Source organism: Brachyhypopomus gauderio, unplaced genomic scaffold (assembly GCF_052324685.1).
Source record: "Brachyhypopomus gauderio isolate BG-103 unplaced genomic scaffold, BGAUD_0.2 sc114, whole genome shotgun sequence".
Classification (NCBI taxonomy): Eukaryota; Metazoa; Chordata; class Actinopteri; order Gymnotiformes; family Hypopomidae; genus Brachyhypopomus; species Brachyhypopomus gauderio.
Window position 1 is genome coordinate 228,342 of NW_027506935.1, and position 25,071 is coordinate 253,412.

The 25,071-nt window shown below is 44.0% G+C and overlaps 1 protein-coding gene across 1 annotated transcript; it reads left to right on the forward strand.

Annotated features, from left to right (window-relative positions):
- Nucleotides 1-563: 563 nt before the first annotated feature.
- On the forward strand, nt 564-13,985 carry LOC143497880 (E3 ubiquitin-protein ligase TRIM39-like). Its single transcript, XM_076993496.1, has 8 exons — nt 564-619; nt 3,241-3,281; nt 3,736-4,292; nt 4,430-4,525; nt 4,652-4,885; nt 4,982-5,144; nt 5,672-5,707; nt 13,420-13,985. Exons 2-8 carry the CDS (start codon nt 3,260-3,262, stop codon nt 13,983-13,985), a joined length of 1,674 nt encoding a protein of 557 aa, XP_076849611.1. The 5' UTR covers nt 564-619; nt 3,241-3,259.
- Nucleotides 13,986-25,071: the final 11,086 nt, after the last annotated feature.

The following is a 25,071-nucleotide window of genomic DNA, read 5'->3' on the forward strand; positions in this document are numbered from 1 at the left end:
TACATTGGCGACACCCATTCAGTGCCATATGTAACGGTTAGGGCGCAGCCTTAGCTGGTGGCCACCAGAGGGAGGCAACGAGTCAGCAAACAATCAGGAGCTCGTTAGCCTGATTCCCCTCAAGTGGATCAACTCCTAATAATCAGCTTCCAAAGGCTTGGAGTACCGGACCTTGCAAGTTTGTTATGGTCTCCCTGTTTCGTCAGACGTCTTGTTTGGACGTGACGGGGAGGTTTTGTCTTAAGTTCGAGTCCTTGTTCAGTTGCTTCCTCCCTCCACCTAGTGAGAAAAACCTAGGAAGCAGCTTGCAAGGGTTCACAATCCCCGTTTACCTCGACCGTCGTGACCCCACAGCCCCGTTACACTTTGATAATTTTTGTTTTATACATTTCATAGTTTCTGCACACTTTGTTTTACTTTGTGTAAACTGGAACGTTTATTCCTTGTCAGCACAAAGAACAAAAGAACAGTGAAGTGTCCTCATGCGAAGTGAAAGTAAAACTGAACCATTTAGAAACTTAACATTGAAGCAACAACATTACAGGACATGAAGTAGCTGTAAGAAGACGAGAAACGGGATGTTACAGCATTCTAAAAATCAGTAAAGAGGAGAGTAAAGGTAAGTAGTTCTACACCGTGTTGTAGCTCATCATTCAGATGTTTTCTGGCGGAGTGAACTACAGGTGTAATAAGACCAAAGAATATCATGGATATTATTAGAAGGGAACCGTGTAGACAGCTGAAATACTGATGACACTGATCAGGGAGTTTCCTGAAAACTGTCAATTTCCGCAAATAACAAACAAGCTAACGAATGACGTGCGAAAATGTCTGAATTCTGCCATATATGTTGCCATATGATCTGCGTGATCCGCAATGTACCGACTAAGATTACAGTTCAGTACTCCCTTCAACTAAGAACTGAAGAGTACTATAGCAAGCGAAAACTGATCCATCGATCTCACGTTGTCAAATATACAATAGCTATTGTCTACACAATAGTTAAGGTTTAAAAAACAATATTACCAATTCGAAATCTGAGTTGCTGAGCAAAATTTTCTACGTTAATACAAGTTACAAATCCATTAAAACCAACAACCTGCGAAGGAAAGAAGAGCTTTTGTTACACGCGCTCGCAGACAAAAGTAAAAATGAGGAAGAATTAACAATGGCAATCACATTTATGTTTGTTGATCTTTATTACAAAGTTTTATAGGTAGCTACAACTGGTTTTCCAGTCTAATGATAAATATCATCTCAGGAGCTCTGGTGCATTTTAATTACATATGGGACATTGCAGAATTAGAGGACGTTTGCCGTCCCTCCTCTTGATATTTAAAATATTTAAATCCAAAATAAATTTGTTCACAGAACCTGCCAATTAAACTATCGTAAAGCAAAATATAATAATTCGCTGGAAAAGGTTGGCAGAATTTTAATTACATGTATCTAATGTATCTCTTAATCATAATTTTTGATTCTAACATTTTCGAGTATTTATTGTTCCGTAAATTTGAGTCCCTCAATGTGCACGCAACCTTGATACCAAAACCATTGTTGCTGATGAAGGGTCAATATATTATGTTAAATTGCAAACAGGACATAGGCCCTATAATCCAACTATTTAAAAAAAGGTGAGTGTCCTTTTTAAGTAGGAGGAAGGACAGGTACAGGTCATCACTGCTGATTGTGATCGTGCTTACGGGAGCTGGCTCGTGGAATCCCCCTAGTGGCGGTAGATGGACTAACCCTGGAGCTAGCCCTGACAAAAATAGCTACATTTCACAATTAGGCTTTGCTTATAAGATAAATGCTATAGTAGCACCCATTCGTAACACTGTTGCTTTATTAAGGTAACATGGTTATTATCATAGTTAACTGGGTATGTTTGGTTAAATTATAAAAATGAATTTATTTGTATAATTTATCTATTTTAAATAAATTGGCAGTATTGACATATTTCTTGGTTAAACTGTTGTGATTGTTTGCAATAGATAGGCCTAATATGAGAATTTCTAATGAGTTTCTACTGAGATCTGGCGTTCCAGTGTTACTGAGAAGCCGCTGCTCTGCTGTGCCAGATGTGATGCTGATGAGAACAGGAGACAGGAGGACCTACAACAACAGAGAAAAGTGGAGGAAAGACATAGAAACAGGGAAGAAAAGGCAGAATGATCTAAAGAGCAGCGTGCCAAGAGGAAGAAGTAGAGAGACTCCTCATAAGGAGTAAAAACACCTCTCAACGTGGGATCTCAAGATCAGAGGGGAAGTTAGGGTGCAGTTTAGTGTAAGCACATTGTGAGGTCATTTTGAATGAAATAATCCTTAGAACAACTTTAATGATATGCACAATGTATTTGAGCATATATTTCAAAGTAGATGTCACAGGGGAGACACCCACTCTCTTGTGCACACAACCCAGCCACGCCCACATCTCAGCCATGCCCACATCTCCACCACACCTACACCCCAACCACACCCATACTCAGCCACTCCCTCGTTCACAGTCTCCCACCTACTGACACTCCCCACACACCTGAAGATGGAAACGACACACTGCGCAATTGCTACACCAGTTCCACTTTGTTTAAGAGCTTTGTGCATGTGCATGTTTGCACACTAAGAGACTAATTCAGTGTGTGAGTCTAATGTTCTCATCTTGACTGTGGTAAAGATAGTTAATATGTTCCACTGCCACCCTCACCCACTGCTTCTGACATAATGACGCCTCTGGCGTTACAGTATGTACTGGAATTATTCAAGAAACTGTATGTCCCTGTAAAATTTCTGATCATTTAGGCATTGAAATTTTGTCAAATACATATTATTAGTCTTACCTGAAATCATACGACCTTTCAGTGTAAAATGACTTGCAGTGTAAACTTAATCACAAAGGATTTACTGAAAAATATTTTAAAATATACATTTTGCAAATATACATCTGTTTTGTATTTGTAACAGGGTGGTGTAAGTACATGCACATAGCAAATTAAACATATGAAGGGGACAAAGTACCATTGATGCTTGAGCTTAACAAATCGTATTTCTTAAATATTCAACATAACAAATAGAATATATTTTTAAAGAATATGCCAAAATGTCCTTTAATTATGTCCCATATAAGTATTTGATAAAATATATATGGGAAGAGTACTGTTAAGACAAGAAGCATGTAGTCCTATTAGCCCAATGTAGGACAGATATACATGTATTTGCTGAGTGTTGATTTCTTTTAAACAGTTAACAGAGGAAGAAGGAAATGGAAGAATCATCATCACAAGGTAAAAGGGGGAGGAGCATGAAAGAACCATCAGAGTGTCAGTTACACACCTCATACACACATGAATGAAACACAGCCTGTGTGTTGAAGAATATTCTCCATCAATTTATAGCTTACCTGGTTTAGTGGCAATATGATCAGAATAAAAATGCAGTACTGACTACAGAATGGAGTGATTTACACTCTGAGCTCCATGTTGTCAGTGTAAACCATGTTAAGATTCAGATCAGGAGATTAAAGTCTGAGATGCTAAATCCTGGAGAATGAAGGAAGACACACATGATGATAAAATTGAACTTGGATCATGAGTCAAAAAATGTTCCTTTTCATTCTCTGTTGTCTAAATTTCTAACAGTTCTGGGGTATTTAAGAACAATGTGTGAAATATACATAGATAAAAATATATAATTATAGTAGAATAATTCAATAGTCCTTTATGTTTCCTTTCTAATCAGTCACACGTGACTCCAGCAGCCTCCTGTATGAGGAGCGGTTCATGTGTTCTGTCTGTCTGGATGAGTTCACTGATCCAGTCACCACTCCATGTGGACACAACTTCTGTAAGACCTGCCTCACACAATACTGGGACAACAGTCCAAACTGTATATGTCCACTATGCAAAGAGAAATTTACCAAGAGACCTGAACTCAAAATCAATACAACACTGCGAGAGGTTGTGGATCACTTCAAGAAGAAAAAAGGTCTTAATAAGCCTGATGTTTATTGTGACGCCTGCACTGGAGTGAAGTTGAAGGCTGTAAAATCCTGTCTGCACTGTGGTCTGACATTTTGTAAGTCTCATCTAGAGCCCCATAATAATGTTCCAAAACTTAAGAAACACAAACTAATAAACCCTGTGGAGAACGTGGAGGACTACATGTGTCAGAAACATGAGAGACCCCTGGAGCTGTTCTGTAGAGAAGATGAGATGTGTGTGTGTCAGTTCTGTACTGAGACAGACCACAAGACACACAACACTGTTACCATAGAGGAGGAGAGTGGAGAGAAAAGGGTGAGAATCTAACACTGTATAATATCAATATTAAACACGACACATATATACAAAAGAAATATAAAAAAACGTAAATGAAACTCAGGGCACCATTAAAATATAAAACAAACATTCTTTGTTTTCCTCTCTGTCTACAGACACAGTTGGGGAAGACACAGTCGAAGGTCCAGCAGATGATCCAAGAGAGACTGAAGAAGATGGAAGAGATCAAACGCTCAGTACAGCTCAGAAAGGTGTGAACTATCACCTACTTCACATCTAATACAAACACATGTTTTTAAAAACTGAAACAAAATTTCATGTTAGCTTTGTTTGATTGATTAAAGCTTCTTTTTCATCAAAATTTCTTCTTCCATTAGAAAAGCACAGAGAGAGAGATTGCAGACAGCATTGAGGTCTTCACTGCTCTGGTGCACTCCATTGAGAGATGCCAGGCTGAGCTGCTTCAGGTGATGGAGGAGAAGCAGAAAGCAGCAGAGAGGCAGGCTGAAGGACTCATTAAAGACCTGGAGCAGGAGATCACTGAACTAAAGAGGAGAGACAGTGAGCTGGAGCAGCTCTCTCACACTGAGGACCACATCCACCTCCTACAGGTCAGTGTTCCTCTCTCTGCTCAGAGACAACACAGCACATCACAGGACAACCCTCCCCATGCTGAGGGGTTTCTCCTCTCTCCTGCTGTACTGTAGATCTACCCAACCATGAACAACCCTCCACACACCAAGAACTGGACTGACATCAGTATCGACACTGATGTGAATGTGGAGACTGTGAGGAAAGTTCTCTCTCAGCTTCAGAAGACTCTGAATACAAAACTCAGTGAAACACTGAATACTAAGTTGAAACAGGCAGGTGAGAAGTTTTCCTATTAAAAATATTTTCCAGGTACAAGATCCTAACAAGAAATCTGTGGCGAATAGCTATAATGAAATATAAGCTACATTCATATTAAAGTCACATTGTTCACTGCTGAAACTCCATGAATGTGCATAATGCCATAAATGCCATAAATGTGCAAAAGTCACCTGCATCACCAGCAACAAACATCATTATTATAGAAAGCCTTGTAGTAAAACAGGCTAATTGGACATGCTAATAGCTCATGTATGCATTGTGATTTGCTCTGGAGGCCAACAACCACTTGGTCATATCTGTACATGATCAGGAGGAGAAGGTAAACACAGATTCTGCTTCTGCTAGTGTCACACAAACTGGTCACGGCTGTTATTCTCCAATGTTGCTTTGGCAACAGCATATAACCAAAAGCCTAAAGAATTCAGATCTGACTGTTCTCATTGAAGTCTCATAACCTCCCGCATTATTGTACTGATTTCATTTATTAATATCAATAAATTAATATCACTCTTCCTAAAATTCAGTCGACACAGAATTGAAGAGGAGTCAACAGTATGCAGGTACAGTGTGATTTCTAATTTTTCTCTTTTCATTTGAATAACTGTTATCTACATCAGTGGGAAACCGTCAGGGCCCTCTACGCCCTCTCAGAGGGCCTAAAAATATTCTTAAAACATAAATATATAATCAAATTTATCCAAATTGATTTTATCTACTTGCAGTTTGACAATCGACATCTAAACAATTACAAAAATATAAGCTAATAAATTATTCAACCGTGTCTATTCAATCTGTGTTGGAAGGAGAGGGGTTAAGTGGAAGCCTGTGAGCCTGTGTCTCCGCCTATCAGGTCTGTGATGACCGCTGTTCGTTGACAGAGGGCCTGGCAGTAATAATTTAGCACAATACCAGTTTCAAACGACAGCAAAATTGACCAATCATATCTTCCCTCTTAGTGGGCAGGCTTAACTGTATGATAATTTCCGCCCGCTGTGGCGATGCTAGCTGTCGTTAGCATACCACCGCTAGCTAGTTTCGATTCATTCCTTTGAAGCCCTTGTGCGCGTTGTTTACTTTTTAAAATTTTGTTGTAACCTTATTTTGCTTAAGAAGTTATCTAGTACATATATTATTGTTTATTGTGTTTCAAAAGCTGTACTGTCGTCTCAGTTTTCTTCTTTATTGCAGTTAATTAGGAGAGGAAAAGTCTTTTTTTTTCGGGGGGGGGGGGGGGGGGGCAGGTTTAATGGTCACGGTTCGCTACTGAGCAGACCCTCACGCTGGTTGCGACACTTCAAGTATAAAGCTGTGAAGTTTTCTCAACAGTTGGCAATATTGTTACTGCAAAAAGGAGTTGTCTCACTCCTCAACATGTTGATCAGCTCCTTTTCTTGCAAAAAAATTTGACAATCTCCAAGATGTCAAAAAGCAGTCATGAATAAATCTTAGTTTTTGGACCTTAATGTTTACAATATTCAGAACTATGTTCATAAATGTTTTTGTTACATGTAAAAAAAAAAAACTTAATTTGCACTTTAAAAGGCTGTTCAAAACCGCTTTCAATGCCTTTTCTGGTAAAGGAGCTATGTGGAAGAGTATGGAGATGATTCCGTGCCTATTCGAAATGTAATCGCTACTAGGCAAAAATGGAAATGCAATCCACAAAATGCATTGCTTTTCCATACAAACATGCAGAATACGTGCCACAATGAAATGGAAAAGCACTATTACATTACGTTTCAATGCACTTTATCTCTTTATTGAAAAACAATACACAAGAATTGCCATTCAAAACCAAAACGCTGAATTTGTGCCAGAATTGAATATAATACAGCTCGAAATGTAATCACGGCACCGAGGTATTGCTTTTCACCGTACGGTATTTCTGACATAAATGTCTCCTTTAAATGTAATGATCACGGGATTGATTTAAACACTGATGTGATGAAAACATGCCACAATGAAAAGTAAAAGCTCCAGTGTGTGTGGATTTGTATTTAAAGAAAGAAACGCTGAATTCGTGCCAGAAGCCACCTTGAAATGCAATCGACTGAACGTCATTGTATTCCACTGTGTGTCTCTGCGAAGCTGTGTTCGTGTCAGAATGAAATCTAATCACTGTCCAATAGGAACGCTCGCCTGAATTTGGGGCGGGGCTTAGACTCCAGTCAGAAGCAATCGCTCGTAGTTGGACTTGAAAGCAGCAGAAATCTCTTTTCACGACAGAATAAAAGAGGAAATAAACAGTCTAATTGGACAAATTGAGGCTGGTGCAGTTACAGACGACTACGTGCTTAACTTAATTAAGCTGAAGGTGCTGGACAATATTGAAAATGGACCTTGAAGGTGTCGTACATGTGCTTGAATTCCACCTTGTAAAGGTGGATGAACCCTGCAAACAGAGCTGAAGAGCGGAATGCGACCTCCACCCGCCACAGCGGAGCCCCCGCGATTACTACCCGTATTTTCCAGATTATAAACCGCTACTTATTCCCTCACGCTTTGAACCATGCGACTTATAATGAGGTGTGGCTTTTTTGTAGATGTTCCTTCACCCGTCAGGGGTGGAACAGAAAGTTAATCAGGTGGTAGGATAAAGTTGTAAGTCAAAGAAGAAAGTGCTCATTTTCATTTAACTCATGCAAGCAGCAGGCACGACGGAGAATTTTTTCCAAACGAACGTGTTGTGCCAAATTCCGACGCCCCTCGTTTGCACACGCATAAAAACGCTACAGATGATATTCCGGAGTTACAGTGATTTTAACTTAGTTCATTGAGCACTTTAGTTTTGTCCTAACTAGATATTTAGACATAATACTGCTGTAAATACTGCAAAGTCGTGGTCAGAGGTGAACCTCGTAGAGCCAGTGTGTATTTTATTTAAAATAATTAACACGAGCCAGTGTGGCTTTGGACATAGATAATGTGGTGCCGTTTACTGTGATGGATAATTAAAGTCTAGCTCTTATTTATGCATAGAAACATAAATCGACAATATAATCTGTAGCGTCTTTATGCGCGGATAAACTAATTCAACACAACACCGGCCGAAAGACCTTACAGGCATGAACTCTGAACTGTCAGGCACCGTTCAGAAACTGATCAGTTCAGTTAAATGTACAATGAGTCCCCGCTTAACGATGGGTTTAGAGACTGAAATGTCCATCGTAAAGCAGCTTTCGTCCTTAAGCGTGACCCTAGATTTAGATACTTTGATCATTAATACAGTATAGAAAAAACGAACAATGTTCTCGTGCGTACAGCGTGAGAGAGAGCGATCGCGTTGCCGAGATGGGCTTATCGTACACAACACTCCACAATCTTCGCAGTTTGAGATTCGTTTGGTTACTTATTCGCAGCTCCTTATTCGGCGGCTGAAGTTGGTTACTTATTCAAAAAGGTTGTATTCACGATGCTTGTTTGCTGCGCACTTTGTTTAAAAGAGATAGATTAAACAAACGAGCATAGGAGCAAACATTTAGGAGGTTATTGTTTCCCATACTGATTTTGTGAATGTAGAAAAAAAAAAAAAAATATATATATATATATATATATATATATATATATATATATATATATATATATATATAATTGGAAGAAGAAATACCAGCACACAACATGGCATATTGAGCAGTGGGCATATAGGTGAACGGATTTAAATGGGCAGGTTCAGAGGCTTATTGAAGGCCTTATTGATGGTGGGCCAGAGAAATAACAAATGCATCATGAAGAACAGGTCACTCCTTAAAAGAGGAACCTGATTTTATTCTGATCCAACATCATTTTATACCTCAAATATATCTGGAAACACAGCATATTGAGTAGGTAAGCGCACAGAAAGCGCACTGAAATGATTCAGAGGGGCAAGTTCAGAGGCCTGCTGCCTATAATGCGTCGGGCCAGACAAGCAACACATGCATCATACGTAAACGGTTACTATCTGTAAGAGAAACCTCATTTTGGCCTGGCCCGACATCATTTTATGCCTCAAATCTAACAGGAAACATGGCATATTGAGTAAAGCGCACAGGTGAAATGGTTCAGAGGGGCAAGCTCAGAGGCCTGCTGTATGTCTGTAAGGTCCTGGGCCAGACAAACATCAAAACTCAACTTGCCCCTCTGAACCATTTCCACGTGCACTTTTTAGCGCACGTGGAACACTTCATTATTTAAAACATTACAAGCACATGTTGAATGAAATTTGACTTTTATTTGTAACATTCTCTAAACGTGAGTTTTCAATGGAAAAAAGTCACACCACCAACTGATAAAATCCATATCCAATATTAACTATATACAGTCATTTTTAAGTCCTTCAGTTAACTTCTGTTTACCCTCCACTGTCTGCAGGCCTTGTTGCATATATTTTGCAATTAGTAAATCTATAATATAGGCCTACAATTAAGACAGTAAAAAGACCAAAAAAGTAGGAGGAGTTATAGGCTACTGAGTGTTGCCATTACACGAATGCAGATGGGCATTTTTCACAGGTAATGGGGAACTTCCTGTTTCTTCTTTCACAAACGAATTTGTTAATTTATGTTGCCTAACAAAACCTATACAACAGAAAACGTTCAGCTTAACACATAGATTTGCAAACTCTACCTTAATTATTTGTATGTGGTCGTCCTCACGTTATCTATCATTGATTTGGGTTAGAGCGACTAGTTTATCAGGTGACTAGTCGGCTAAAAATGCTTAGTAGTTTGGTGCTGTATGAGACATTTTACAGCACAAGAAAATGACATTGCTTAGAGGGCAAACGGTACGATTTGACTTGATGTGTATGTGACTTGGCTGGTGGGGCACGGGAGAAGAAGTCTATGTGACCGTGTGTGCTGTGCCTTCCACTCGCTGAATTGAACTGCTGCTGCAGCGCATCTGATGTGTTAAAGGAAGAGAGAGGTCGGGTGTGTGCGAGGTGGTGGCGCATTTCAGGGCATTGTTTTTAATGACTCAGGTTTCCAAAAGATCATTTCAAACCGACCTCAGTAAAATGATGATGATAATAATAATAATATTAAAAAACGAAGTTTCAAAAGGGCACTTTCGTTGATAAAGGGCAGAGTTGGTGGTGCTTTAGCACCTGATGTCCAGCTCTGCTGATGTCTATGTGTGCACGCCACTGCTCAAGGGTGTTAATTATTTTAAATAAAATACACACTGGCTATACGAAGTTCACCTCTGACCACGACTTTGCAGTATTTACAGCAGTATTATGTCTAAATATCTAGTTAGGACAAAACTAAAGTACTCAATGAACTAAGTTAAAATCACTAACTCCGGAATATCATCTGTAGCGTTTTTATGCGTGTGCAAATGAGGGGCGTCGGAATTTGGCACAACACGTTCGTTTGGAAAAAATTCTCCGTCGTGCCTGCTGCTTGCATGAGTTAAATGAAAATGAACACTTTCTTCTTTGATTTACAACTTTGTCCTACCACCTGATTAACTTTCTGTTCCACCCCTGACGGGTGAAGGAACATCTACAGAAAAGCCACACCTCATTATAAGTCACATGGTTCAAAGCGTGAGGGAATAAGTAGCGTTTATAATCTGGAAAATACGGGTAGCAATCGCGGGGGCTCCGCTGTGGCGGGTGGAGGTCACGGTCCGCTCTTCAGCGCTGTTTGCAGGGTTCATCCACCTTTACAAGGTGGAATTCAAGCACATGTACGACACTTTCAAGGTCCATTTTCAATATTGTCCAGCACCTTCAGCTTAATTAAGTTAAGCACGTAGTCGTCTGTAACTGCACCAGCCTCAATTTGTCTAATTAGACTGTTTATTTCCTCTTTTATTCTGTGAAAAGAGATTTCTGCTGCTTTCAAGTCCAACTACGAGCGATTGCTTCTGACTGGAGTCTAAGCCCCGCCCCAAATTCAGGCGAGCGTTCCTATTGGACAGTGATTAGATTTCATTCTGACACGAACACAGCTTCGCAGAGACACACAGTGGAATACAATGACGTTCAGTCGATTGCATTTCAAGGTGGCTTCTGGCACGAATTCAGCGTTTCTTTCTTTAAATACAAATCCACACACACTGGAGCTTTTACTTTTCATTGTGGCATGTTTTCATCACATCAGTGTTTAAATCAATCTCGTGATCATTACATTTAAAGGAGACATTTATGTACGGTGAAAAGCAATACCTCGGTGCCGTGATTACATTTCGAGCTGTATTATATTCAATTCTGGCACAAATTCAGCGTTTTGGTTTTGAATGGTAATTCTTGTGTATTGTTTTTCAATAAAGAGATAAAGTGCATTGAAATGTAATGTAATAGTGCTTTTGCATTTCATTGTGGCACGTATTCTGCATGTTTGTATGGAAAAGCAATGCATTTTGTGGATTGCATTTCCATTTTTGCCTAGTAGTGATTACATTTCGAATAGGCACGGAATCTTCTCCATAGAAGAGTGTGCATTAATTGATATTTAAAAAAGAATGTAACTGTTGTTTACCGTATAAACACTAATAACTTAATACATTTTAATAATAAGTTTGAGTGTTCTTTGTATCATTACAACATTTCACAATCAAACTACACTTTTTATTGTAACTGAAATGTCCCTACAAGAATCGATATTGAATCGGATCGAATCGAAAATCAAATTGAATCGGGACCTTGTGAATCGAAATCGAATCGAAATGGGAAATAAGTGGCGATACCCACCCCTAGCTCAAACTGTCAGAAACAGACTCCATGAGGGTGGTATGAGGGCCCGACGTTCACAAATGGGGCTTGTGCTTACAGCCCAACACCGTGCAGGACGACAGGCATTTGCCAGAGAACACCAAGATTGACAGATTCACAATTGGCACCCTGTGCTCTTCACTGATGAGAGCAGGTTCACAATGAGCACATGTGAGTCTAGAGACACGACCGACATGACCGTTTTGGCAGTGGGTCAGTAATGGTGTGGGGAGGCATTTCTTTGGAGGGTCACACAGACCTCCATGTGCTAACCAGAGGTACCCTGACTGCCATTACGTACCAGGACCCAGGATCCTCAGACTCATTGTGAGACCATATGCTGGTGCAGTGGGCCCTGGGTTTCTTCTGATGCATGACAATGCTAGGCCTCATGTGGCTGAAGTGTGTCAGCAGTTCCTGCAGGATGATGGCATTGATGCTATGGACTGGCCTGGCCGTTTCCCAGACCTGAATCTAATTGAGCACACCTGCCACTTCATCAGGAGCATGGTGTTACGTGCCTGGTTTTCTTGTTTTGTGCTAGCGTGTTCTTTTGCAGGTTGTCCAAGGTTGTCCCTTTTTAAGGAGTTCTTGCTTCTAGTACGGTGGCCCGTGGTGTGTTGTTTGTCAGTTCACTACGCGGTCCTCTTTGCCAAGGCATTGCAGAGTAGGGTTTTGAATTGTGGAATTGTGTAAGTTCGAGTACCACCGATTTGAGACGTTAAGCCATACTTCGGGCGCTAAGAGCTAAATAGGTGTTTTACTGCACCTTATGAGTTGTTAAAATCCTAACTAGACTTTGTGTGGGTCCATGTTCTCGTTAAGTTGTTGTTTCATTTGTTTTTTTTTTGGGTAAGTGCCTATTTATTTGAACCATCCTTTTCACCAGTTTTGTGAGAGGATAGGGAGTTAGGGACGATTGGTCTGTGTTTTGGTTATTTCTTTTGGTTTATAGAGGGGGGGGGGAGTTTAGCTTGTTTTTCGTTGTTATTTTGGCAAGAGCCCATCCAATGTTATTTCCTTAAGTTGTTTGGTTTTGTATGATTGGGACAGAAACTACAAAACAAATATAAAATATCCATGTATGAAAGAACCTTACTGTGTGGTGTTTCTGGTTATTTATGTTGCGTCCTTTTAGAATGAGCCATCTCACACTAAGGACCGTAACACATGGCCAGGTGTTGTAGGGAGGTCATACAGACACATGAAGGCCACACACACTACTAAGACTCATTTTAACTTGTCTTGAGGAATTTCCACTGAAATTGGAACAGCCTGTCATTTGATTTTCCACTTTGATTTTCAGTATGATTCCAAATCCAGGCCTCCATGGGATAATAATATTGATTTACATTGATCATTATGTTTTGTTCTCAATGCATTCCACTATGTAATAATATAAAGATTTTGAACTGGAATATTTTATTGAGATCTAGGATGTGTTATTTTAGTGTTCCCTTTTATTGTTTCAAGCAGTATCTTTGAACCAAAGATAATGAGATAATGGATAATGAGGGTGTAATTATGTAGTTTATGATTATGTACATTTAACATATTGTATGTTTCTCTCAGTGGATGTGACTCTGGATCCTGATACAGCTCATCCTGAACTCATCCTGTCTGATGATGGAAAACAAGTGACAAATGGAGACACAAAACAGAATCTCTCTGACAACCCAAAGAGATTTAATAAGTGTCCCATTGTCCTGGGAAAGGAGGGGTTCTCATCAGGGAGATTTTACTATGAGGTTCAGGTCAAGGGGAAGACCAAGTGGGATGTAGGAGTGGCCAGAGAGTCTGTTAACAGGAAGGGGACGATTACACTGATCCCTCAGAATGGATTCTGGACTGTGATTCTGAGGAATGAGAATCAGTATATGGCTTGTGCTTACACCCCTGTCTCCCTCACCCTGAGAGAGAAGCCCCAGACAGTGGGGGTGTTTGTGGATTATGAGATGGGTCTGGTCTCCTTTTATGATGTGGAGGCCAGATCTCATATCTACTCTTTCACTGGTCAGTCCTTCAATGAGAAACTCTACCCTTACTTCTGTCCTTGTAACAATAATGGAGGTAAAAACTCAGCTCCATTGCTCATCTCATGTATATCTAAGACTGTTTGCCATCTTCAATCTATTTAAAAAAATATTACAAAAAACTTTTTTCTACTGGTTCCAATCACAAAACCATGAAGAGTAATTGTAATCTGCCATTGTACAGGGGACACCTCTTCTGTTTTTAACATGTATAACTAAATGTACTGGACACAGGTGTCCTTACTTTATTCTTGTCATAACTAAATTTACTAATGTTGCATTTTTGTTGTGCAGAATAAAATTTGAATCATATGGTCCAGTCATGATACATTTGACCTTTTACTGTTTTCATTTAATCATTGAAGATTTACTTTACTGATTATGACCTTATTTAGGTTATGATGTGGAACTTGCACTTAAATTCTCAATGATCACACTTTGTTTTAGTTGTTTATTTAGCAAACTGTGTTAATAAAGAACAATATAGGAAAGATCAAATCTGAGTCAGTCTGTCTTGATCATTCTGTGTGTCTGTCTGTCTGTCTATACATCCATCCATCAATAGACAAACACAGCCTGACTGGTATGCTGGCGCTTATTAGCAATATTAATGAATGATCTGGTCAAAATAGAAAAACACAAAATTACATTTTACCTCTGGCACCAAACTTTTTCATCAGAATGTTGAAAAAGGAACCTGAACTCATCTGACCTGGATGTGGTTTTATACTCCTCTGTGCTCCACCACAAGCTGGAGAGTGAGTCATGGTAAAGCAGAGTGAGTAATGGTAAAGGAGAGTGAGTCATGGTACAGGAGAGTGAGTCATGGTAAAGGAGAGTGAGTCATGGTATAGGAGAGTGAGTCATGGTAAAGGAGAGTAAGTTATGGTACAGGAGAGTGAATCATGATAAAGAAGAGTGAGTAATGGTAAAGAAGAGTGAGTAATGGTAAAGTGGGTGAATTGGCATTTGGGATTCACCTGTGTCTGAGTCATTGATGGATATATATGAGTCAGAGCTTTACTTCCTGAGAGTAATAAGAGTAGCAAGTTAAGTCAATAAAAAGAAGGGCTTTCTTGTATTTAAACAGAAAGCATTTGACATTAACAGATCACATGCTAAACTTACGAAGTAGCATGTTAGCCTGGGCATATAATTTACTTCGTTGACGGAATATGTCACGATCGTCACTGAGATCATCAGAAATGATATGGCCAAGATACTTAACTTCCTCACAAACCCTAAGTGGGCTATCACCCAGATAAGAATATGACATTCCCTGTTTTCTATCATCTTTACTCCTCACTATCATGACATTACTCTTCTTTGCATTGAATTTAATGTCAAACACCAGACCATATTGAGTGCACACCTTAAGCAGTTGCTGCAAACCAGCACTACATGGGCTCACAATGGCCAGATCATCTGCGTACATGAGGTGATTTATCATAGAACTGCCAATTAGGCAGCCTGTGGGGCACAAACTCAACTGTACTGATAAGTCATTCATGTAAACATTGAACAAAGCAGGACATAAAAGCCTGCCTTGGCGGACACCATTAGATACATGAAATGGGGTGGATATTCTACTCCCCCATTTAACACACATTGTCTGGTGACTGTACCAATACACCAAAATCCTAATGATGACCTTTGGGACATCCCTCTGCAACAATTTCATAAATAACTTACTATGATTGATCCTGTCAAAGGCCTTAGAGGCATCAAGAAAACACATAAAAACGGTAGAGTTCTGGTTCACATAATTGGCAACCATTTCTTTTACCGCAAATATACACATATCAGTGCCATGTTTCTTTTTAAATCCGAATTGATTATCTGATGTTAGTAAAAACGCATCAAGTCTTGTGAGCAGGACTCTTTCTAGAACCTTGGAGGAGACACTAGACAATGCTATTGGTCTATAGCAGGGGTTGGAAACCTATGGAACGCATGCCACCGTTGGCACACGGAGGCATAATCACTGGCACACGACACGCTGGACCAGCATCAGCAAAAAAAATTTGTAATAAAAAAATCAGACAGAGAGCACGATCCTCCAATCGAAATCGCTCCTCAACGCTCTGCTAAGCGGAGGCGTTTATACTTGGCGATCGATCGCGATTGTAACGGAGCTCACGTCCGTTCCATGTTTCACTGTTTGAAGAATGAACCACAAGACAACCTCAGTTTTAAAGACTCTTTTTATTGAAACCCACAGGACTGCAGACCCACAGGACTGCAGTTGGACCTTGTCAGAACTCTGAAACACAATAAACTGCTGGGATTATGTTGCACCATTCAGGGTGGCCAACTGATGGTGTACATTATAACAATCATTCCATGTATTTTTGACTGTTTATAGTGTGTTTAGGAAAATGGTTCGGCTTACCTGTTGGTCATACCATGTTGGCAGTCTCTGGCAGGTCAAAGGACCTGAGCCCAGGGGTTTGTGGGGTTTTGTAGTTTTGGAGGAGGTTGTGTGGCAAGTGGACCATGCCATTTCGGATGTTTGAGCCGGGGGGAGAGAGAACCTGCGTTGAGGGGTCTAGTTTTAAAAGGTCATTCCAACTTGAATGTCTGATGATAAAATGTTTTATACTCATAGTCAACTATTGCATATATATTAAAATGTTTGATTTAATATAAAATAGGAAAGGTAATTATAGCCTGTGCGTTTTAAACCTTCCCTGCGGGCGTGCCGGTCAGTGGTGTAACCCAAGATTAAATGTTTAAGAGCAGAACTCTGAGAAGAGGGGGGCTGTCTGGGAATGCAGAGGCGTGAGGGCCTGGTTGTAATGTATCAATTGAGTTTGATTAGTTAGGTTAATTTGTTTTTTTTGTTTTTGGTTTTGTTTTTTGTGCATTCTTTATTATTACTGTTGGTGGAATGCCAAGGCACTCTGCACGTGGACTAAAATAAATATGGTATGGTGGAACTTCCGGTTCTGTTTTTCAGTTTTTGCAAACGCCGTTCGGCTATTCTACAACAGCGATATAATATAATATAATTGCGATATAATTGTGTCCATTTACACCCCCGCTTACATTCGCCACCCCCCCGCTCAACAATTTCAACTCGCTCGCTACTCGGCACACTCATTGACTAATGTTAAAGGTTGCCGACCACTGGTCTATAGTTAGCAATACTGTTCAGTGGGTGCGGTTGTGTGCTGATTCGTCTCACCTGTGGCTCGTCTCGTCATCACGTGGGGCTTATGTGGTTTGTCTACTTAATGTGCGTTCGCGCAGTGTCCTGTGCTCGTTGTTGTCTGAGTCTACACGTTCTCCGTGATCGTGTGTATGTTATGCGTGCGCTAACGGCACTTATTCGTATTTGTAACGACGGTGGGTAGGGACGCACACACCGCGTTAGAGAGAGCAAGGAAGAGGTGGAACCAAGTGCCACAATAAATAACAGAACTAAAAGGAGTGCCTGAATTAACGCGGACTGCTCAACGCGTAAAAAGAAATAAGGCAAAACAAGGACGCCAGGGGAAGTAGCTGGCTAATAGCAAAACGGCAACTCAAACAAAAAACCCTTCCCATACAAACAGTAACAGGATAGGAATGTAAACAGGTTGAGGAAAACTTGAGGGAGGTCAGTAAGCGACGCAGGAGAGAACTCGAAAAAAGACAGAGAAGATAGACAAGAGAGATAGGTGACGGGACACCTACAGAGGCAACACGCTGCAATAGAGAAAGACAAGAGAGGCTGAGAGCGTAACGGCATAACCACAACGAATCAGCAATGATCCGTCTCCACTGGCTTCCTTAAGAAGCCATGGCAACAGGTGAGACAGATCATTGCTGATTGCGTTGCTGAAGTCTAGGACTGGTTCGGGTGCCCCTTGTGGATGTAGATGGCACGGCATCCGAGCCAGCCCTGACAGTATAATTAAACGTGTCGTTGTGTCTGAGACCTGGATTCCTGTCTCGTCCTTTGCCTCGCACCCAGCGTCACAATAACACTTATGCATTTACAGTGTTGCAAATAACGCAGTTAAAAACGGTAACGGTGTCATTTTGTCAGTAACGGGATAATATAATTAATTACTTTTCCTGCCGTTACAACGCCGTTGACGTTACTGGTCATTAAAAGCGGTGCGTTACTATATATTGATATACTAACAGTAATCCGAGTGGACCGCTGCCTAGGCTAGTGAGGAGTAACAGATCTCGATAGGTCACAGTCATTGTTGCCAACTCCTCAGTAAGGAAAGTCACTATTGGTTGTCCTAAAAGTCGCTAGAAGTCATCACCTAATTTGCATAATACATGTTTTTGAATCTGTAAATGATTAACGTTGGGAGAAAGAAAAGTGAGGGTCTGAAAAGTCGCTAAATATAGCGACAAAGTTGACAACACTGGTCACAGTTCTCGGTGTAACACCTGTTTAACTTAACAAGTCAGTAAGCGATTGGCTAAGGCAGCGTTATGGAAGCCAATCAGAGCCAGTGTTGTTACACGTGTACTTCGGCACGCAACACAAACGGAGAAGAGGCAGAAATGGCGAGTCAGGACCAAGCCGAAGAAAAATTTGCATTTTCAACGTGCCGATATAAACATTATTTAAGGAAATACTTGAAGTTCCTGAATGTCTACCAGACTGGGTATTTGATCTAGAATAGAAGAATAGAGGTTTTATTGTTAAGTTTACTTATGTTGTGAACAAATCAGTTGTCTCAGGTTGAGAATTTAATTTAATTTGATAGATGTAAATGCACTTTATATAGTGTAACTTTACACTATATATTACTTTAGCTTTTTTTTCTCAAAGATTTGGGATTTTAAAGGATTTTATCCTGCACTGGTCTGTTGATGTGCAATAAATATCAAAAGTTAAACACCTTTATGATCTACTTATTTCAACTGACTGTGAAAACTGCTTTTTCAAAAAAATCCTTATTCATTGGCATATAACTTTTTTTTTACTGTAATGCAAATAGTTACTTTCCCTGGTAACGAGTTACTTTTATTATAGAGTAATTCAGTTACTAACTCAGTTACTTTTTTGAACAAGTAGTGAGTAACTATAACTAATTACTTTTTAAAAGTAACGTTCCCAATACTGTGCATTTATCCTTAACAGATTCAAAGATGGACTGGCAAGTCTTGGATTGCAGCAGCATTCCAGTGTTCTGTCCCCAGTCTTATGCTTCTCTGCCAAGGCCCTGACTGCTTCAGACTTGGAGACCATGTTCAGACCAGATCTCAGCCCAGCAGGAAGCAATAGGCGTCAAAAAGAGAGCAAAACACTGGGCTTTTGGGCAGATTATCTCCTTGATTCTGAAGGTTTGCATGGACAGATTGTGTGTTGTTTAGAATTTTTTTAGTTATAATGAAAGGAAAACAGAAATAAGGAAATAGATTTTTCTCAATGCAAAATCCAACAACTACAATGTTTACTTTCTTCTTTCAGAAAAAATGACAGCTGTATCGCTGGAAGATCTGTTGATGTTTGCTACTGGTCTGGAAGCACTTCCTCCAGCAGGCATAATACCACCTCCACGCCTCGAGTTTTTAAGTGATTCACATTTTCCAGTTGCAAACACCTGTGCAAATACACTGAAGCTGCCGTTTTTGGAATCATGCAGTGTTTTTAAGGCAAACGTGTACTTTGGGATCCAAAAGGCTCCAGGATTCGGCTGTTATTTAATTTCAAAGGCCAGTTACCAATTCCTGTCCAGTCTAGTTCAGATGCTGTTTGCATACTTTCACCGTAAGCTACTTTTATAACACATTGAAGCGAAAAGCTACTTTACTGTTTTGTTAAACATTTTGGTTCTCAGAGCTAAATAATTTACAGTATAGGCAAGTCGAAATGCTTTATCCGGAATGTGAAGTGTCAAGTCTGTCTTCAGGGTTTAGACTGAATGCACGGTTCGTTTTAAATGTTTTAATCGACCTGAATGTATCACTTTTAATTTTAGCAGATGGAACAGGAAACAAAAGATCAAAAATTTGGATTCAGGTAGTTTGTCTAAAACCCGGCTGTATCTTTCAACAATAAATACAGTTCTGTGACTGATTGCCAGTCTTGTGGCTGCTGTAGACCATTTTGTTGTACAGCCTGTTGTAGGTATTCCTCAATGATTTGATCACCACACAATTCACATATATATATATATATTGTAGCGTCGTGTTTACAACGGTAGCACTGATAATTAGGGGGCGGGGCATTCATGCTCCGAGGGTACTTAAGTTCAGCCACCATCAGGGTGATCCTTGTTCTTGTGTTTGAGGTTAGCGTAATTCTAAGGGTGAGGGCCCTTCGGGATACGTTGGTTTACTTCTAAGAGTGTTGTCTGTTGTTGCCTGACTGTTCAATAAAGAAATCGCTATGAGCAATTTTCCCGACTCTCGCTTCTTCGCTTCGCCACATTGGTGTCAGAAGAGGGATAGCAGGACTTCTCCGGCCGAGAAGTTGCAGCGAGCCCTGGCTGAAGTGGAGCAAGCCTTAGAAGAGGAGGAAGCCCTGCTGCGGGACACGCGCCCGAGATCGCGTACCGAGCACCGCACCACGGCCAGAAGGACCGGCGAACTATGAGAGCGCCTGGAGACCTGCGTGGAGCCGTGTGCCGGATGGCCCGGCGGCGAGGCCAGTGAACTACAGCACCGCTCACGTGCACGGGACGGTGGCATGCCGGTGACGGGGCGTCTCCCCCGTTTTGATGGCAGCGCACCTTGGGAATGCTATGAGGCGCAACTCAACGCAGCGGCGCGCCACCTGGGATGGACGGCAGCAGACACGGCACTGCAGCTAAGCCTGTCGCTAGAAGGGGAGGCACTACAAATTCTCCTAGATGTACCGGAGTCCGAACACGGCGAACTGGAGTCGCTCAAAACAGCGCTCCGGCAACGCTTTGGCCGAGTACCGCTCCAAGAACAACAGCGGCATGCGCTAAGAGAGAGAAAGCGGCGCAGGGGCGAGAGAGTGAGTGTCCTGGCAGTAGAGCTCAACACGCTGGCACGACAAGCTTATCCGCGGTTCCCAGAAGAAGCGCGCCAAGAGCTAGTGTTAGAAGCGTTCATTGACGCGTTAACGCCGGAACGACTTCAGCGGCATGTGCGGCTAGCAGCACCGCTGAACTTGGCAGACGCCGTGAGAGAGGCGGAGCGTGCCGAGTCGATCCTGTGCTGCCCGCTCCCCACGACCCCTGTTACACCATGCAGAGAGGCTGAGGTGGAGAAAGAGGAAGCGCGCGTGCAGCGAGTTGCGCAAGATCAACAGCTTGTTTGCTGGCGGTGCCGAAAGCGGGGACACCGGGCCCGCCACTGCAGGGAAGTAGAGCCGGCGGGAAACGACAACGGGGCCGGCCGGTGAGGGACGGCTCGGCCCCCCCCCGAAGAGACCCTCACGCCAGAGCAAGTAGCCGGCCGGCTAGGGAAACAACACGGACTCTGGCTCCGGTGCGAGGTGGGCGGCGTTAAACTCACCGCACTAGTTGACACGGGCTCGACTATTTCCATTATTAGACCGGGGCTATTACAACAAGGCTGGGATAGGAGGGAGACCGTTAGACTGAGATCAGTTACTGGCGAGGTTATAGCAATAAAGGGTAAACAGAGGCTACCGGTGAAACTGGGGCGGCAAACGACACATCACGACTTCTGGCTAGCACCTATTCAGGAAGCCTGTATACTGGGGCTGGATCTGCTAGCATCCGTTCAAGCTCGGATCTGCATAGAAACCGGAGTACTAAAGACGCGCGGAGAACACCTGCCGCTGGAGGAAACCGAGAGCGAACAGCTGAGTCGTGTAACAGAGGCCGACCGTACAGACGCCGATCGGCGTCAACGCACGGCGACCAGCGGGAAGTCCCCTTCACCCGGAGGAGCTGAACACGCAGCGTCGGGTGATGGTGGAGGACCTGCTGGACGCCGAGCGGCACCCCAGGCGAACCGGGCGAAACTCCGCCCACTCGAAGGAGCTGAACACGCAGCAGCGAGTGGACAGGAGCGAGCCCGAGGAGCCGGGGGCGGCGTACCCGAGCTTCGCCAGAACCCCTCTGACGTAACACAAAACGCCGTACGAGAGCTGTGGGACCGAAGTTGCGACGGACTCGAGGCGGGACAGCGACACCAGCTGTGGGAGCTGTTGCAGAGCTACATTGACGTGTTCGCCGCAGACGAGTCGGAGTGCACCAAGACCGACATGGTGGAGCACCGGATCAACACCGGGGACGCAACACCTGTCAAACTGCGACCACATCGGCTGCCATGGGCGAAACGTCAAATAGCCGAGCAGAAGATTCTGGAAATGGCGAGGGCAGGAGTTATCGAACCGTCCAGTAGCCCATGGGCTGCACCAGTCGTGCTGGTACGCAAAAAGGATGGCGACTGGCGGTTCTGCGTCGACTACAGGCGGCTGAATGCCGTCACAAAGGTAGACTCCTACCCACTGCCCCGCATCGACGACACGCTGGACCGACTCGCAGGGTCACGGTGGTTTAGCTCCCTAGACCTGCGGAGCGGCTACTGGCAGGTAGCGTTAGCGGACGAGGCAAAAGAAAAGACGGCGTTCACCATGGGGGAAGGCCTGTGGCACTTCCGAGTGATGGCATTCGGCCTATGCAACGCGCCAGCCACATTCGAGCGTCTGATGGAAAGAGTGCTAGCTGCAGTCCCCAAAGACCGCTGTGTCGTATATTTAGACGACGTCCTTGTGCACGCTCCAGAGTTCGACGAGGCCCTGAACCGGCTGGCTGAAGTGCTCGAGGCCATTCGGGTAGCAAAGCTAAAGCTGCACCCCAAAAAGTGCAGCTTACTACAGTGCAAGGTAGCGTTCCTGGGCCACGTAGTTACACCGGACGGGGTAGCTACCGACCCAGCCAAAGTAGAGACCGTGCAGCAGTGGCCGACGCCGATCAACATCGAGCAACTACGAAGCTTCCTGGGGCTGGCATCGTACTACAGGCGGTTTGTCCGCGAGTTCGCCAACCGGGCAGCACCCCTGCACCGGCTAACAGAAAAGGGGGCCAAGTTCGTGTGGGGCGAAGAACAGGAGACGGCGTTTCAACAGCTGCGCGACGCCCTCACCTCTGCACCTGTACTAGCTTTACCGAGAGCCTGCTGCCCGTTCATCCTGGACACCGATGCCAGTAAATTCGGCATTGGCGCAGTGCTGTCACAGGAACAAGAGGGACAAGAGCGCGTGCTTGCGTACTTCAGCCGCGGTCTTGCGAAAGCAGAACGCAACTACTGCGTGACACGGAGAGAGCTGCTGGCCGTTGTAGCGGGCCTGAAGCACTTTAGACCGTACCTGTACGGTACGCCATTCACACTGCGAACCGACCACGCCTCCCTGACGTGGCTCATGCACTTCAAGGAGCCAGAGGGGCAGACGGCGCGCTGGCTAACGGCTGTGCAGGAATATCAGTTTCAAATCCTGCACAGAGAGGGAAAGAAGCACAACAATGCCGACGCCCTCTCACGCCGACCGTGCAGTGAACAATCGTGCAGATACTGCGAGCGGCTGGAAGACAAATGCGAGCAACAGGCCCGCTGCGCCGTCGTGCGACGCACCCCAGCCACACAGTGGGACCCAGACGAACTCCGCGCAGCCCAAGAGGCAGACGCAGGACTGAGACAGGTGGGGCAATGGTTGAGAGAAGGATGGCAGACGGAACGGTCGGCAGTGACGCCGTTCGGGCCAACCGTGAGAGCCTTACATGCTCAACGCCAGAACCTGACGGAGCAGGAGGGGCTGTTGTATCGCCGCTGGGAGAGCCCCGTGCCAGGAGTGGTGGTATTGCAGCTGCTAGTCCCGCGAGCGCTGCGGGAGACGGTCCTCCAAGCGGTGCACGGACAGACCGGGGTGGGACACTTTGGAATAACGAAAACGCTGAAACGGCTGAGACAAGGGTTCTACTGGCCGGGCTGCAACCGCGACGTAGAACTATTCGTCCGCTGCTGTACGGTCTGTACAGCTAAGAAGGGCCCTGCAGAGCGCTCTCACGCACCGCTGCAGTCAATGCGCGCCGGAGCACCCATGGAGCGAGTCGGCGTCGATGTGCTGGGTCCATTTCCTGAGACGGTACGGAGAAACAAGTACATCTTAGTGGCGATGGATTACTTTACCAAATGGCCCGAGGCCTATGCTGTACCTGACCAAAGCGCCATAACCACGGCAAACTGCCTGGTGGAACAGTTCTTCAGCCGGTTCGGAGCTCCCGAAGAGCTCCACAGTGACCAGGGGCGGAACTTCGAGTCCGAAGTGATGCAGGAGGTGTGCACGCGGCTGGGCATCGAAAAGACGCGGACGACGCCGCTGCACCCGCAGAGCGACGGACTCGTAGAGCGTTTTAACCGCACACTGGCCACACAGCTAGCTATGGTGGTGGAAGAAGACCAGAGCGACTGGGACCTACAGCTGCCACTGGTGCTGTGGGCATACCGGACAACGGCTCAGGAATCCAGCGGGTTCACGCCAGCCCTGCTCATGCTGGGCCACGAGCTGAGGACTCCCGTCGAGCTGGTGTTCGGGACGCCACCCAGCACGCGAGAGGACTGCAACAGCCTGCCCGAGTACGCGAGGGAGCTACTACGGCGGATAGAAGTAGCCCACCAGCTGGCGAGGGAGAACCAGAAAGGAGCTAGCGAGTGGCAGAAGTGGGCGTACGATGTGCGCGCTGGGGGGGGGCAATCGCTCCTGGGACAGCGGTGTGGCTCTTTAACCCCAAGCGTCGCAAAGGGAAATGCCCGAAGCTACAGAGTGACTGGGAGGGACCGCACACCGTGGTGAGTCAGCTCAGCGACGTGGTTTACCGAATCCGAACAGGACGACGCTTCGTGGTGGTGCACCGTGACCGGTTGGCACCAGCGGTCGAGCCGGGGGGTGGGGGAGAGCCCCCCAGCCCTGGACGCGCAGTTTCGGAGGAGCGGGACAGTACAGAGCCGGACCACAGGGGAAGCCCAAGGCGGCCCAGGAGGCCGCGGAACAAACCACGTTACCTCCAAGACTTTGTACCTTAGCTGGACTGTAAGGTGAGCTACCGAGACGGTTACCTCATAAACGTGGGGGCAGTGTAGCGTCGTGTTTACAACGGTAGCACTGATAATTAGGGGGCGGGGCATTCATGCTCCGAGGGTACTTAAGTTCAGCCACCATCAGGGTGATCCTTGTTCTTGTGTTTGAGGTTAGCGTAATTCTAAGGGTGAGGGCCCTTCGGGATACGTTGGTTTACTT

Bases quoted from the DNA above. Each gene is read 5' to 3' on its own strand.
- LOC143497880 (XM_076993496.1), top strand. From the start codon at position 3,260: ATGGAAGAATCATCATCACAAG. The intron at 5,145-5,671 runs GTGAGAAGTTTT...CCTAAAATTCAG, and splicing joins TACTAAGTTGAAACAGGCAG to TCGACACAGAATTGAAGAGG. The intron at 5,708-13,419 runs GTACAGTGTGAT...TGTTTCTCTCAG, and splicing joins GAGGAGTCAACAGTATGCAG to TGGATGTGACTCTGGATCCT.